The sequence below is a fragment of the Fringilla coelebs genome, assembly GCF_963513975.1.
Source record: "Fringilla coelebs genome assembly, chromosome: 9".
Classification (NCBI taxonomy): Eukaryota; Metazoa; Chordata; class Aves; order Passeriformes; family Fringillidae; genus Fringilla; species Fringilla coelebs.
In genome coordinates this window covers 21,127,707-21,143,308 of record NC_140067.1, presented here as the reverse complement: position 1 = coordinate 21,143,308, position 15,602 = coordinate 21,127,707, and the positions used below count along the sequence as shown (strand labels likewise).

Below are 15,602 nucleotides of genomic sequence, written 5' to 3'. Positions count from 1 at the left end.
AGGAAGATCCAGCTGAGATGCTGAATTCAGTGGTGCTTACTTTATATGTGGGGTAGAAATAAGCAAAAGGGAATGTGGTTCTGTAATGGAGCTGAAGTCAGGTGTGGATCCCCCAGTGATTTCTCTGCCTTAGCCTATATGTCACACCAGGCAGCTTTGTGTCACACCCTCCTTTAGGGCTCACTCCAAAATTAATTTTCCTTGCACAGGTATAGGGAAAGTAAGAGGTCTTCTCATGTTATTGTGCTAACATTAGAGACTTGGTAAAAACCAAGCACAGTCATGAATAAAAGATACTAAGATACAATGGAAGCAGCACTTCAGTGTGCCTGGCTAACAACATAGAACAGATGTGTTTGGTGTTCTCTCTTGCGCAGATCTGAAGATCTGTGTTTGATGCTGTTGCTGTAAGGTTTTTCATGGTTTCAGTGTGAATATAATTTTTGTTTTCTCTGACTGTAAAAGTGTTTAGAGCTAATTAGTTTGAGGCTTTCCATTCCTTTTGTTGTTTAAATGTATTACTTAAGCTGGAGGCTTTAGGGTTCCCCCCTGCCCTACAATAAGTTTAACTCCTTCAGGTAGGTATAGGTTTTGAGGTTTCTGATGACTGCCAATATTTCATCAACTAAGTTGAAATGTTGAGTGTTTAGCAAGCCTGTGTCGGGACCAATGATAATACATCCAAGTAGGAAATCCGTGTCCATAACAGTTTTGTCAATTACAGAAGCAGTTTTTCATGTCACAATTTTATATACACCTTATGGCACAGTGACTACAGTCTTACTTTAAATGGCACTTTCATAAACAGTTTTGCCTGGAGCATTTTAACACCAAAATTGTAACACATTATTTTCTTGTGTTTGGCTTTTATTTCATGTCTCGCACAATTGATGAATCAAATATTTTATTATTTCAGTGCTCTTTGCTCCTGGATCTCTTTTTTAGTCTATTTTGATTTTCTTTTTTAATCTTTTGTTTTAGTGTGTGTCTGCCTCTTTCCTGTTCCTTTTCCTGGGGTCGTCTTTTCATTTCCTTGTTGTTGTCTTCCTCCTATTCATGCTTTCCTTAGAACTATTTTCCATGTTCCCTTTGCGCTCCTTCTTTTTGCATTTGCTTTTAAAACACTCAGATTTTTCTTGAAAGATGCTTTAGAGATGCAGCTTTGGGATATAAGACAGATAGGGCTACTTATTTGAAAAGGTAACTAAGCACAGGAACTCCCCAGCCAATCTCTTTGTGCTTCACATGGTTAGTACTGTGTTCCAGCTGCAGTTTTTCTGACAAGATTCTGCAGAGTAGATTTAGTTAAGTCTTGCTAGTGGGGAACAAAGGGCTACTCTAAAAACTGCTCTTTGCAACAGGGTGCTGTCCTGAGTTCTCCCATCCTGTCTCTTGCCAATTACTCTTGAGGAATTCCTGTAGTGGGGGCTTAATGGTCTAAGTATTCCCATATATTGCCAGTTTCATGGCTTGTGGGAGCACTTGACTTCAGGGACACAGAGAATTTCAATGTTTCTTTGCTCTCACTTGCTCAACCAATGCTATAATGCTAAGGAGAGAGTTAGTAATGCATAAAAAATCTTGGAACTTCTTTCCCTGCCCTCGATTCACTCCATATTAGTATTAATAGAAGTGGAGCATCCTTTGTGCTTCCTCAGCTCTTTTCAAAGTTTCAATTTCCATTTTCTTTCTTTGAAGCACAGAGAAGAGAAAACATACATAAACAAAACTTCATACTCAAGCCAAAATGCAATAGACACAATTGAATAGTAGTCAGTTAGGAATTTTAAGAGCTTTCCTATGAATATTTAATTACTACATTAACTGAGCAAATAAAGAACATGCTATTAATATTCATACAGTGTTAGCAGTGGTTCAGAGGAATTTAATACGTTTTATAGTTCATACAGCATCTTGTGTTGTGCAGGCCTTCAAAGAATGCCCACATCTGGAAAGGTAACAACACTACAGGTCTCCCTGGCTGCTCCTTAATCCTATGAATTTAGGTGTCTGTTGTTATTTGCATAGCACATTTCATAGTAAAATTCTTCAGTTAGGTAATGCTATCAGAACCTTAAGCAACTCTACAAAGAGCTCAGTGCGCTATCTCCTCCACATTTATTAGTGTACCTGCTTTGTGGCTTTTTGAGAGCAAAGTTTGGGAGGTATTTAACATTTGCTTGCTTTGCTTCTGCTTAGGGCTTTAGAAATATTGATCCTCTGAACGATCTAGGTTTGCTGAGCAAGAGGTCAAATGCAGTACGTAAAACTGTATTCCTTTGATGTGAGTGACATGTTCTTCCTGTGGGTGTTAGTTTCTTTTTTAAATGTAATTTGCAAGTTAATAGATTTTATCTAAGAGTAAGAAAAAGAATAGTGCTTACTTGCCTGGTAGCTTCCATTTGCTTGTTGAAAATAGGAGCACTCATCCTCTCCTGTTGTCTTCTCTATAAATTCCTTATGGCCTTTTTGCCTTCATTTAGTAAGACTCTGACTTTAAAGATTTTTCCAAGAAAAGCTGCCCACATATGAACAAGAAAAATGTTACAAATGCCATTCCTGAGTCCGACATTGCTCTTTTCTCTCTTGCCGGCTTATGAAAAGACATTAATAGATGTTGAATTAAGACTTCATCAGTGGGTCCCTACTTCATTCACTTACGAATCATTACAGCTATTTTTTACTGCATATAGTGATAATTGCTCCTTTTGGCAGAGCAGAACTAATCTCATGTACTTTGGCTGCTGAAATCTGTGAAGAGCCAGGAATGATTTCTGTATTGAATTGTTAACCCTGACTGTACAATTCTGTCAGTATCACAGTAGGGCTTTGTCTGAGTATCTAGCAATGTGGTGTTAATTAAAATACAGATAGTAAAAAGAAAATAATTGTGACATCTAGTAGAAGTATAATGTGCTCCTATTTTGGTAACCCTCCTTTTGGGATTGTTCTGTCAAAGATGGCACATGGGGAACTGTCCAGCCTGCCTTATGGAAAGGAACTCTTGATATATGAGGAGCTGTATCTCTTAAATACCTGATTTTCTCCCTTTATGGGATGTGGCTGAAAGAATTGTAAGAAAGCTGGAAGTTTGCTGTGCACGCACACTGTGCAGGCACTGATGAAACCCTCGGATCTTTATCTGTAGTTACTGTTGCTCTTTTATGTGGGTAGGTTCAAGGTACAGTTTTGGTCTTGCTGCTGTGTACCTTTGCTATGGTCACAGGATCTTGGCTTGGTGACTAGAGGTGATGGTTCTGTTTGCTCACAGTGTCCAGTTCTGGGATCTCTCAAATTCAGACTCAGCAGGATTTGAGCAGCATTTAAATGAAGTTTATGCTGTTCCTATCAGCACAGTTGTTGCAACAAATACCAATGCAAATGGAACAAGTGAGAAGACAAGAATCTGCAACCCTCAGGGCATGAATCAACTTCTTGAAGGAAATTTTGAGGAGACACGTTCTGTTTCAGTGCTTTCTTTCACTGAAACAACTTGCACTTATCAATCTTGGTGACAGAATGTACAGAAGCAATTCTTCCAGTTAAATGCATTATGGAAATGTTCACATTTCTCCTCTTGCTTAACAGGTATAAGTGCAGCATTTTCATTTTTGCTTGTATTCTCAGGAACAGAGTGGAAAAAAAAGATTCCCAGCTAATCTGTTCTCATCAGCATTCCAGGAACAGATATGAAAGGTCAGGAGCTCATGTTTTGTAGTAAGCACTGAGGGTGTAAAAAGTGCATTTAAGTGTTAGGGCAATGGTTTGCGCTTCTGTTCTTCTGATTTCTATTCTTGTGTAATTTTGCTTTTCTAAGAATATAAATAACCAATTAAAAAAATCTCACAAATTCACAAACCTGAATATGTTTCCTTGCATGTAACATCAGTATTTTTCAATTGAAAAAACAAAGCAATTGTATCTTCTGAGATGTGTGAATTGAAGCCAAATTTGCTCCTCTCATTCTTCTTTTATATACGTCCTTTCAAAGTCTGGCCTTTTCAAAGTCTGGCCTTTCCTCAGCTATTTTTGCTATAACATGCTTGCTGTAATGTAAAATGCCATTACTTTTTGATTTTGCATATACGGCTCTTTAAAGACAAGGCAAAGACAAATAGCTGCAGCTGTGTAGTTTATGAAGGGCTGCCATTAAGAGGAGGAATAGGAGGGGAAGATTTTAGGACTTTCTGTGGTTGACATGCCTTGTTTCTTCCCCAGGAGATAGTGTATTTAGTGAGAAATGGGCTAGTAGAGTCCCTTTTCTATGTTTTTACTCTTTTATCATAGCTTCTATATGATGGTGGCGAGGAGCAGCTGGTCTCAGTTTTTTTGCAGTTATTGGGAGCCTCCTGAAGTCTGTGTGGGGCTGGGAACACAACATGCAGAAAAACAGTGAAGTGCAGTGTTGAAGGCATGGGTATTCTATGCCAGCAAAAGTGAATCACAGTGGGGTAAAAAACACCTTTCCTGTCAATAAGTGACAGTGATCCAGTCTGGTGTTAATACCCCTTATAGCCTAGCATCGGTTTTGACTGCCTTAGATAACTCAGGCTTCAGTCTGTTCCTAGTTTGTCTTAAGGCAGTGTGGATGTCTGATCCAGACACAAGGGAGCTGCCAGCTTCCCAGGCTTGTGACTAAATATCTGTGCTTGTGACTCAATCATCATCATAAAAAGGAGGTGGAAGTTGAAACAAATACAAACAGCTTTTTTTCCTCCTTCCCACTATTGGTAATTAAAATAATAAAAAAAGTGAATTAGAACTCTGTCTTTCCTGAATACTTGTCATTTCTTGGCCTTTCAGTTTTCACTTGCCTGACGAGTGTTGCCCTGTTGGAATTTCATTAAATGTCTTGTGGCACAATTTGATCTTCAGAGCTCTTTGTGTTGGTTTCTGAACGCCTGTAGAAGTGCTTTTGGTACAAAGGATACATCGAGATGCTGAATATTATGGTCTGTATCAAACAGACCTTTATTCCATTGAAGTACTTCAGTGCCAAAATAGATTTTTTTGAGAAATACCTCTTAGATCATGGGAATAGAGGTTATATGATTTCCCCCCTTTTTTCTTTTGCATTTTGTCTTGCGCTTCATTAAAGGTCTGGTTAGAGAAATCCTTCTTCCCTGTGGGCAGCTTCAGCCCTGCCTGTGCTTTTAGTATCCAATTAGTCATTTCTATTCAGTACCCTTCGTAAAATATTTCTGTGCATTTCTGTCAGTGCACATAACAATGTTCTGTGTGGAAAAGGCCTCAAATAAATGTTTTTGTGTGAAGTGGCAGATGTTGTGGGAGAAAACAGCATACTATTTCTGTGGGACCTGGTATAATTTGTTTTGCCCACTGTCTTGTGTTTAAGGTTCAGACAAATACCATCCCGATTATATAAACCATACCTGCTTTTTTAAGTTGGTAGACCTACTTTTTTTTCCCCAACTTTCTTGTCATTTCAATAAATGCTACGTTATTGCCTCTCGCAAAATTCCATTCAGTGCAGAACAGACCAGAGGCCACTAGAACCTCTTCCATAAAACCACAGTGGTTTATCACAGGAGCTACACCATTTCAGCAGCCCTGACAATGGCTGCATTATGGGTTTGTAGTAGTGAAATGTTAGGATGCTTTAGAAATGTTTTCATAATCTATAGCTGTTAATACTGAAAAGTGTGTTCAGGCTCCTGAGCCCCTGTCACAGAATCACAGAATGGGGATGGATTGTGATTTTTGTCCATCTGTCTCTGGTGCTGGATATAGTCTCCTCTCATGGCATGTCTATGTGTACTGAGAATTCTGAATTGGTGTAGTTTAAGCCATGTAGTTTAAAAAGGGGTGAAAAAAAATGCATCATTAACTATTCCAGGGCAATGTTTTTAAGGTTTTTTTTTTTTTTTTAAGGAAGGGAGACCAGTTCTTGTACTGGAAGACCATGTTTCCTGTGGAGGAGACTTTGAGGTTTAGCTCTCCTTGCATCTCTGAAAACTGGGTACCCAACTGCTCTAATGATCTCCCTTGCGGTGTGCTGAACTATAGTGTTTTCTTTTGAAAAAGAAACACAATAATGTAGCAGGTTTCCAAATATCCTGAGGACTGTACTTACTAATGAGAGACTGCACAGTGATGGTGCCTTTTTCTTACTGCCAGCAAGGAAGGTTGTCTTTCATAAACTTCCTGCATTTTAGCAGTATGCTCTTTTTTAATTTGGAGGCTTCTCTTACTAATCTTTACATCTTCATTCAATAACCACAGTGATAAAAACCTTTGTTTTCAATGAGGCAAACTGTTTCTTTAGAAGATTGCAGTATAAAGTTTCGGAGATAATTCTGAAAGTTTTCTGGGTAATACAATCAATTTTTTAAACATTAGTAGCATATAACAAGGGTTTTTTTAAAGACTTTTTTCCATATATTATACTGCAAAATTAATTCATTTAAATATGAACATGCTTTTGGTTCTAGTAGTTTTGCAGCTTTATCCTTGTAGCTGCTGTGGTTAGTTTAATAGTAATAAGATTTTAATTTTCATTTTACAAGAGAAAACTGATGGATATGGAATCATTATAGGGCCAACTCAAACTCACTAAGCAGTCTTTGAAGTTGCAGGGGGTTAGATGTGATGTCAGGATACCTTTCCTGCTGAAGGCACTGCCTGGCACACACTCAGTGATGATGTGCTCCCATCTCAAGCACAGGCAGATTTGACAGATGCTTACCATTGGTTTCTAGTGCATACAAGACGTGTTACATGTTATATGGCTATTGAATATTAGATCATAATTAGGTTTTGCCTGCTAAATATGATGATACATGCTAATGAATTAATATTTAAAAAATAAAAAAAGAGGGGCAGAGGAAGACGAGGAATTATATTCTTCCTTGGTCTTACTGTTAGAATATTCCAAAGAATTTGATTTACTGCTTAAAGTGCTGGTGCTTTAACATTTCCTTGGAAACATGTGAGCTTGTAATTTCTTGTAATATGCTTTCTAATCTGCTTAGATGTAATTCATAGTAACAATAATTTAAACAAAAGGCTGATGTCAGAAAATTGCCTCTAAATTTAAAGAAATTTGAAGTAACTAATAAGTCTTGTTGGAAAAATGCTGCCATCTTTATCTTTTATTGCAGGCGATGTCTGTTAAGAATAGTTGGAGAGGTTTTGCTGAAGGGAGAGGACATCTTGTTTGTGAAAAACTGCTGATCCCTTAAATGGTTCTTTTAGCTATATTAAGAAGCTAAATGCAACTCACTAAAATGCTCTTTAGCAAATCTAGGTCAGATTTTAGGCCCATGACAGCTCCTGTCTCTCCCTTAACTTCTTGTTCCCTTTAGAGGTAAACAATTTAATGCAGCTGTAAGCTTTCTTTGCACTGGGAGATTTCAGCACTAACTAATACAAGCTCAAAACTTAGGTTTCAAAAAGACAGCTGAATTTTCTAGTGGGAATCACTGGAAAATTTTTGAGAATTTTGGCATAAGAAAATAGAGGGGTATTCAAGTTGAATCAATATCGTACACTGGACAAACCATGTGGCCATTGATAGCTTTTAAGAAAAATAATAAATATATAGGAAAAAAATACAGCAGAAAACAATATGTGCCATCTTGTTTTTAAAGCTCATTTTAAAGACCAGCTCATTTTCTGATTCTTTCTGCCACTGTGATGGAGGAGGAAGCACATATGTTGAACATCTGTTGGCCTTCTAACCTTGCAATTTTGACTTCAAAACTATAATCGTTGCAAAACCAGATAAGCTTGCCACATTGACTAAGCAAGCTAGACTAATTCTTAAAATTCCACTTGGCATAAAAGCAGTCTGGCATAAATGCAGCGTTGTCCTTGAGCAGCTCAGTGCGTAGCCCAGCCGTGACTGCCCCGTGTGGGCTGGGAGGCACATGCTGGAGAGGCTTTTTGGAAAGGGGGAAAAAGGTGGAGGCTGCAGGTCCACCCAGCACAGCTGAGAATCCTTAATGTTGGTGAGGCCCTGGTCAGTCACAGGTGCTTTCCTGGCAGCTTTGGGTTGCACAGGGATGATTTCTGTGAGGAGTTTGTTGGATGCCCTGATATCCACAGCCATTGACTGGAGCTGTCTGCTCTTGCAGCATCTCTTGTTCATCAGTGCTTTCAAATGTGTGCCCTTGCTGTAAATCTGGTCTATCCAGTGCTCTGCTGTTCCTGTGTCTCACTGGGTAGTTCTGTATGATGTGAAGTAGGGCTGCCTGTTGAATGGTACAGCTGTGACACTCAATATCAAAAATACTTCTTTGATCAAAACAGGAAGTCATAACATATAGCAATTCTATAATCCATCCTAATATGAGTGATCCTCATGAATCCACTAAAACATGCAGAACTCTGTTGTAATATTGAGTTGCTGTGTCAGTGCTTTTAAAATGCATATTCAAAGCAGGGTGCAGGGTCCTTTGAAATGCTGCTGCTTATAAATATTGTATTTGCTTTTCAACTGTGGCTCATAAGACTACAACAGCATCTTTATGAAGCTGATGTCCTCACAAGGTACTAGTACCTCATGGAGCTAATTGTTATTAAGAGTGCATATTGCCCCTTTTAGCTATCCCTCTGAAGTTACTGGTGCTCTTGACAGTTGCTGTCTTTTGGCCTGGTAAGGTCTGTCAAACAAAATAATCCACAGGAAAATGCATTAAAAGCCTTTTAAGGAGATCATTGTGGCAGAGGCTTTATTCTTTTCAGACTCAGATGATCATTGATGCACGTGGATAACTTAAAGGGAAATAGCCTTTGATTCAGAATGGAATTCAAAGTGGTCTAAGAATCTTAAATCTCTGTTAGGTAAATTTAAATGACTTCACTGCAAGCTTCATCTGCTTCTGTACGCCAGATGGAGAATCTGTATTCATAAAGTCTTTAGTGTGTGAGAACAGTGCACATGCATTCCTTAAACATTCAAACTAGAATTTAACAGATGAAGTGATTGCTTTACACATGAATAGTAACTTTAACATATTAATACACCTTTTTTAACATAACTTATTTGTTTTGTTCTGTGCTGTCTGTAGGGAGCTGAAAAGTAAGTCTGTCTTTAGACTATTATGTATCTAGTAGCAAGTAGCATGTCACATCCTTTTGTTTACATAAAAAGAGAGAAAATAGTTCCTGTTTGCAAAGTGTCTACTCAGAATTGGGTTAATTATTTTGACTCTGAAGAGAATTCAGTTTATGGTTGAATTAGGACCAGTGGAGGATCACAGCATAGTGGAAGTGCTGACTTAGAACTAATTGTATTGGTTAATTATATGGTGTGTTTGTGACCAAAGTGAGCATGTATATTGCTAATTTACACACTTGACACTTAGCATTTCTGTTTTCTTTCCCCTAGTTTCTCTGCTTGAAGAACATAAGGACTTTCCTTTCAGCATGTTGTGAAATATTTGGAATGAAGAAAAGTGAACTTTTTGAAGCATTTGATTTGTTTGATGTGAGAGATTTTGGAAAGGTAAGGATGCTCTTGATTGTATCCCAAATAACACCTGTGTTCTGCTGCTTGCATGGAAAATGTTTTTTTTTTTTGGTAGCTGTGAAATAGAAGTTGTGAATAATGGAGCATTTGTTCTGAAAAAATAGTGGGGAAGAATTAAGAAAGCAGAAGAGCTATCTTAAGAAAGATGCTGAGTTAAAGGGAAATGGAATGGAAGAAGATAACAAGCTGTGGGTGAATGCTGTTTGGTGAAATCACTTGGGCATAAGTCGTGTGGATTCAGAAACCCTGGGCCTGTACATTGTGAGCCCGTGTGGCACAGGACATGATTCTGTTGTCTCAGGTGCTTGAAATTCACCCAGATAATTTGCCCTTGTACAATTATTGTTTTGACAGTTGTTTTTTTTTCCTAACCGGCTGTAAAGCTCTGACACAGCTATGATAGGTTAATGTGACTATTCTAGTTTACACAGTATATTTATAGCTTATTCTGTAAGTCTGGCTACTTATGCTACATGTCTGTGGCTATTCTAATTTACATAGTATATTTACAGCTTATTCTGTAAGTCTGGCTACTTATGCTACATGTTAAGCTTTTTCCAGTCTGTTGTTCAGCCTCCTACATATGTGTTTGATCTGTCATTGCCAACATGCTTAGTTCAACTTCAGTTTCTACTTTTGAGTCATAGTATCGTTACCCTAATTTCACAGGAAAATGTCTAAAAATTCCCTGAAGTAGCACTAAAAATAGTTATTTATTCAAATTTAGTGTTATCTTAAGCATTATTACTTTTTTAAGAGATCAGAATTTTACTATCTGATTTTTATGCACTGGTCTTTTTATAAGTAAGCATAGAGGTAAAGATGATATAAGAGTACAAGAATGAATCAGGGCTGCAATATGATTGTTTGAAATGGCTCTGTGATTATCATGAACCAAAATAGCGAATTATTTTTCTCAATCTTTTCTCTGGTTTTAAGTCCTTTGAGCATTAAATTAGATAACCTGGTAATTTCACCTGTTCTTCAGTTTTGCTAAACATCTTGTCCTCATAAATCATATTTAAGACAGAGCTTTTTGTTAAAATACAGTCCTTTTGTACTAATTTGGGTCATTAAAAATGAGATTTGTTTTTGTTTTGATTGTACAAGTAGTGGAGGAATTAAAAATTGTTGGATTTTTTTTGCGTGCACTAGCAATGTCCTATTTAAGGTATTTATATCATATATTGAAGCTTGATTCAATCTTTGATACCTAAGGATTTTTTTTTCATATTGTATGTTATAATTGCTTGCTAAAAGCTTCTCATTTTGTGCCATGTAAAGATACCCTCTTTTTAATACAGTCAAATTTTAAAAAAAGATTTTACAGTGCACATTATTCTTGCTGCATCATTGAATATCCAGCAAAAACAGTTTCTGAATTAATGGTGAATTTAACCCAAAAATGTTTCTGGTACCCTTGATATGTAATTTGAACAGAATTTATTTTGGAATATGACTTGATGTAAGTAGAATAGCTGGTTAAAAATCCCCTGTATTCCATCCATGTTACTTAGTATTTAATTGCTCTTCCCAAAATCAATTTGAATGTCAAGACATGGATTTTTTTACTGTTTGTGGCCGCCATATAGCACAAATAGAGGAATTATCCCTGGAACTTGTTTTCCACTTTTAGTATATCCAAGCAATGACTTCTCTAGTTTAGGTCACCTTTCTTGGAAAGCTATCAGGTGAAACTGCAGTGACAAATTGGAGAGGTGCTGCTGTGTGGGATTCTCTCATGAGATGAGCTCTGTGTGTGGGAGCAGCTGCTCGAGCAGAGGTAGAAGTGCTGAGTTGAGCAGGGCTGCGCAGCCCTTGCCGTGGTTGTGTTGGGCAGCTTTTAGGTGCCTGATGGCTCTGCTGAGTTGAGCAGGGCTGTGCAGCCCTTGCAGTGGTTCTGCTGAGCAGCTTTTAGGTGCCTGGTGGCTCTGCTGAGTTGAGCAGGGCTGTGCAGCCCTTGCAGTGGTTCTGCTGAGCAGCTTTTAGGTGCCTGATGGCTCTGCTGCTCAGCTGTGCCCACTGGGTGCTTGTGTGGAAACTTGCCATGCACAAGCGGAGCTGGGCACAGGCAGTGTTCAGGAGGGCTGAGCTGCATGTTTTATAGCCTGGGCAAATGAGAACATGGTGATCTTCTGAAAGGGGCTGTGAGCTTCAGGCCATCTATGGAAATGGAAGGAAAAAATGGCAACTGTATTAAATTAATAAAATTGCAAGTAAAGAAAAGGTATGCTGAGTTATTTGTGTACCTTTAAGTGTATGGTTTGTTAGCAGAAAACATCTCGAAGTGGCATGAGATTTCAATTCCATATCTAATAATGTACTTACTACTTCGGAAATTCTGAGTGTCAGTAACAGTGGTGACAATAGGAAAGTATTTTTTCAAGTTGTTTTTTGCTTTTCACTTTTCTTTGAACTTTCCCCTTCATTACATTTCCTTGTGAATAACAACTGTGATACAGCTGTACATGTCCAGCTTCCTTAAACAGAGGTTGTATGTATGCAAAAAGCCAAAAAAATAGCGCTGCAGATTTTTCCTGCTACTGCAAGCAAGTCATCTTGCCATTTCTAAAAAAGTTCTTTGAATTGCTCTCTCTAAATGTGTGCAAAATATAAATGATCTGAAAATGATTACAGGTGTAAACAAAGAGGGGAGTATGATTTTAAGCCACTGTTTTCTAAACTCTTGCTCAAGTAGGTGATGTGATGTGTGTGCATTACCATTTATGCATTTGAATGTACTGGAAGCTGTCTTCAGATGTCTTAATACTGGTGAGATACAAATAAACTGTTGCTGAAGTGTCTCTGTAACCCTTATCTGGGACTTTTAAATGTTTCAGTTTAGTTTATAAAGAAACTACTATTGAATTTATTATCTTAGGATGGGATGTTTTGTTTAGTATGACAGACTTCAGTGACTATTTAAACATGCTAGTGGAGGGAACAGTAGGAATGTGTCAGCAGTAAATGAACAACATGCCTTCAAGCAAGTAAGGTTGAAGGGGAAAAATAAGGTGAGAGACCTGGTGATGGCAACCAGCTGTATTTTTTTAAATGTTCTGATATTTTTCATCTCTTTAAAGAAAATGGCAGACAAACCCAGGGCATTGTAGAAGTAGTAGCTGTATCCTGCCAATATAGTCATAAGACTTTTAATAGCCTTTTAAAATACTGGTTATAAAATGTTGTAATGGTGAAACTTGCACTTAGTAGTTAGAGGTAAAAGAGCTGTTTTCAGATGCTTTGACACAGCATATGGAAATTTGACTTGAACTTTGTGCTCCACTTCTCAGAGACTTTGATCTCTTACTGACTAAAGAAAAAGAAGGGTGTATGTTGAGTGAATAGGAATCAGAGGTGAAGCTGAAGTAGCAACATGTAAATAGCTAAAGAATAGGCTAAGAAATGGAAGCAGGTAACCTCGTGTTTTTAATATGTACATTCTGTATGAATATTTATATTAGCTGTTACAAGATGAGAGTTTTCATCTCTTTAAAATATAACAGCACAATTTCTTATTTTTAGACAGTGGTTGAAAAAAGAGGGGCTACATTACACAGGAGGAGGAAGGTTCTTTAAATCGTGCTTTAAAAAACTATATATAGCTTGATTTTCTTGGAGTATTCACCCATTCCCACTCATTCACCTTTCTATCAGTAAATTTCAGTGTTATTGCTTTAAGCTCCTGACAGAGCATGAAATGCTCTCCCACACACTGTAGGTGCCAGACAGTGTTTTCATTCTGAATTCCATGCTGGAGAGTCATTTTTCACTACCTCAGGGTTGTCAGGTTCTTCCTTTCTACCTGGGTGCCAGAATAAGCAAATACTGTTGGTACTTGTTCTTTCAGCTCGGAGCCCTGCACACTCCTCCAGCAGCAGCCTTTGTTGCTTGCTGTGCCACAACAAATTGTTGCTATCCCTATTCTCTGAAGGAAGTTTGTAACTAATGTGTTGCAGAAATGGGAATCTGAGGATTAGTTCTGTTGATGTCAACAGATGCTCCCTGGATTCAGAGAGCTGTGTTTGGGGTCCTGTGGGGGGAAATGGTGTCCAGCAAGTGTCAGAAAAACACCTTTTCTGTGCTGTGCGTTTAAATTTCCTAGAGAATGTGTAGTTGAGCATGAGGTGTTTTCATGATATAACTGATGTAATATGAACACAGCAGTCCCCCTTGCAGGGATACTGCATTAGATGTCTAGAAATAGTGTATAATATTCAATTGTGATTTTAAAAAGACAATCAAGGAGATCAAATATCAAGTGCAACCAATGAAATAAGTACCTAATTGTTTAAAAGCATATAACAATGCCTAGTGTAGCTCACTCTGGTGACACTTAAAAGGCTGCTTTATGTAAAAACAAGCAACTGCTGTGAAAATATTGAGTTGCATATACTCAAGTCATGTAGTTGGTGATCATTTTAGTCACTCCCTTACTGCAAAGGAAATCTGGGCAATGATGCAGGAGTAAATCATGCTGAAGTTGAGAATCCTGGTGTGTTAGTATTCCCTCAGGTTTAATGGGTTCCAGGAAGATTGGACAGATGTGCATGAGATACACACAACAAAAAGCAACTGTTATTATAAAAAATGATACATCCTTCCAGGAAAAGTGTCTAAAAAAATCTTCAGTAAAACTGAAACAGTTGTGATTATCTGCAGTTGTTTCATGTTTTGTTTGCTGAGTTTAATCAGTGGGATAATAGAGCAAAATATGATCACTTCATGCTCATAAAGTTGTATTAAAACTGCAGAACATGCCAAAGCATTATAGTATATTTCTGTATAGATATAAATATGAAGAAAGAGATAGGTTTGTCTTTATCAGTAAAATCATTACATGCAGAGCTCTGTATCTTCATTGTCTGAGCTCTTTTAGCTGTAAAATAAACTACAAAAAAAAAAGTCTTAGTGGTTTGCTCAAGAAGCTAGCTTGTTTTCAGGAGTAGGATTTTGGTGAGATGGACTGGTTTGGGATAAATGACACTTGAGCTTCTCCAAGATGTACTTCTGTGTGTGTAGGAAGGAAGAAACTGAAGAAAGGGACAGGTTTCAGCTTTCTTCTCCATGGAGATGCTTTGGATAAAATGTACCAGATACTAGCCTGTTACAAAACTGCTGAAATGCTTGGTGCGTAGGGACCTTGTTAGTTATCACTGCTGTTTGTGTAGAAATAAACAAATAAAATAAAAGTCAAGCACTTAGTAGCCTCCCTAAAAGCATCCTTTAAATGGCAAAAAAAATCACTTCCAGCCCCAAAGAACATAAATCATGGTTTTGGGCAAAGCATTGAGGTGGGTGAAGAAGTGGGCTGAGTCATGGTATAGCTCATGAACCACCTTTTTGAAACATCCCTGAGAACTTGCAGAAATGGTTTGCCACGTGTAACCAGGGAAACTATTACCAATGCTAGATCAATTTAAACTATTACCAATGCTAGATCAATTTAGTGTGCTTGATTGTAACACTTGCAGTGATCATTGCCAGGTAGTCTAAAAATGCCTAGGCATTTATATTCAATAAGCCTAATAGCATTAGGAAGAGCTTATAGCTTCTGCATGAGCATATGTATTTAGGCCAGAATATTTCAGGATTATGGTCTTGCATGTTTCTGTTCTAGAATACTGGTGGACTGTCACCTCACTGGTCTTTCAAAATGGATTTTTATTAATTTCTTTCAGGTCTGCCACAACTTTTCAAGGTTGGATTTTGGCTTTCAATTGATGAAAAGTATAACAATAATGTTTGGTTTTGACCATATAACAAAGCATTGAATGCAGCATAAATATTTGATCATTAATGAAAAATTCTCATCCAAGGGAGTGCTTGGGATTTCTGTTCTATAATGTAGTTATGTTGGTTTTTCAGCAAATGTTATCAGTTAGAAAGCCAAGGTGAACAAGAAATTGTTAATATGAGAGAATAAAGCTGAGTTTCTGTGCTCATTTCTTTGTTCTTAAGACCATCTTGTCCAAATTGTCTGATTGACCTATCTTGAGGACACTGAACTCATAACATTGAATTCTGGTAGTGTACATTTCCTTTTGAGGTGAAAGTTTTTGAGGGAGAGGGGAGTTGAAGCATGAGTAGCTTTAACAGGTTTTAAGAC

General features: G+C 37.7%; 1 protein-coding gene across 1 annotated transcript in view; it reads left to right on the top strand.

Annotated features, from left to right (window-relative positions):
• Positions 1 to 15,602, top strand: part of VAV3 (vav guanine nucleotide exchange factor 3) — a gene marked incomplete at its 5' end in the record, with an annotated part of 139,605 nt that overhangs the window by 17,986 nt on the left and 106,017 nt on the right. The window contains one exon of the mRNA XM_084211000.1: positions 9,353 to 9,469. Coding sequence (XP_084067126.1) covers positions 9,353 to 9,469 — 117 coding nt within the window. The remainder of the gene's footprint in view (positions 1 to 9,352; positions 9,470 to 15,602) is intronic.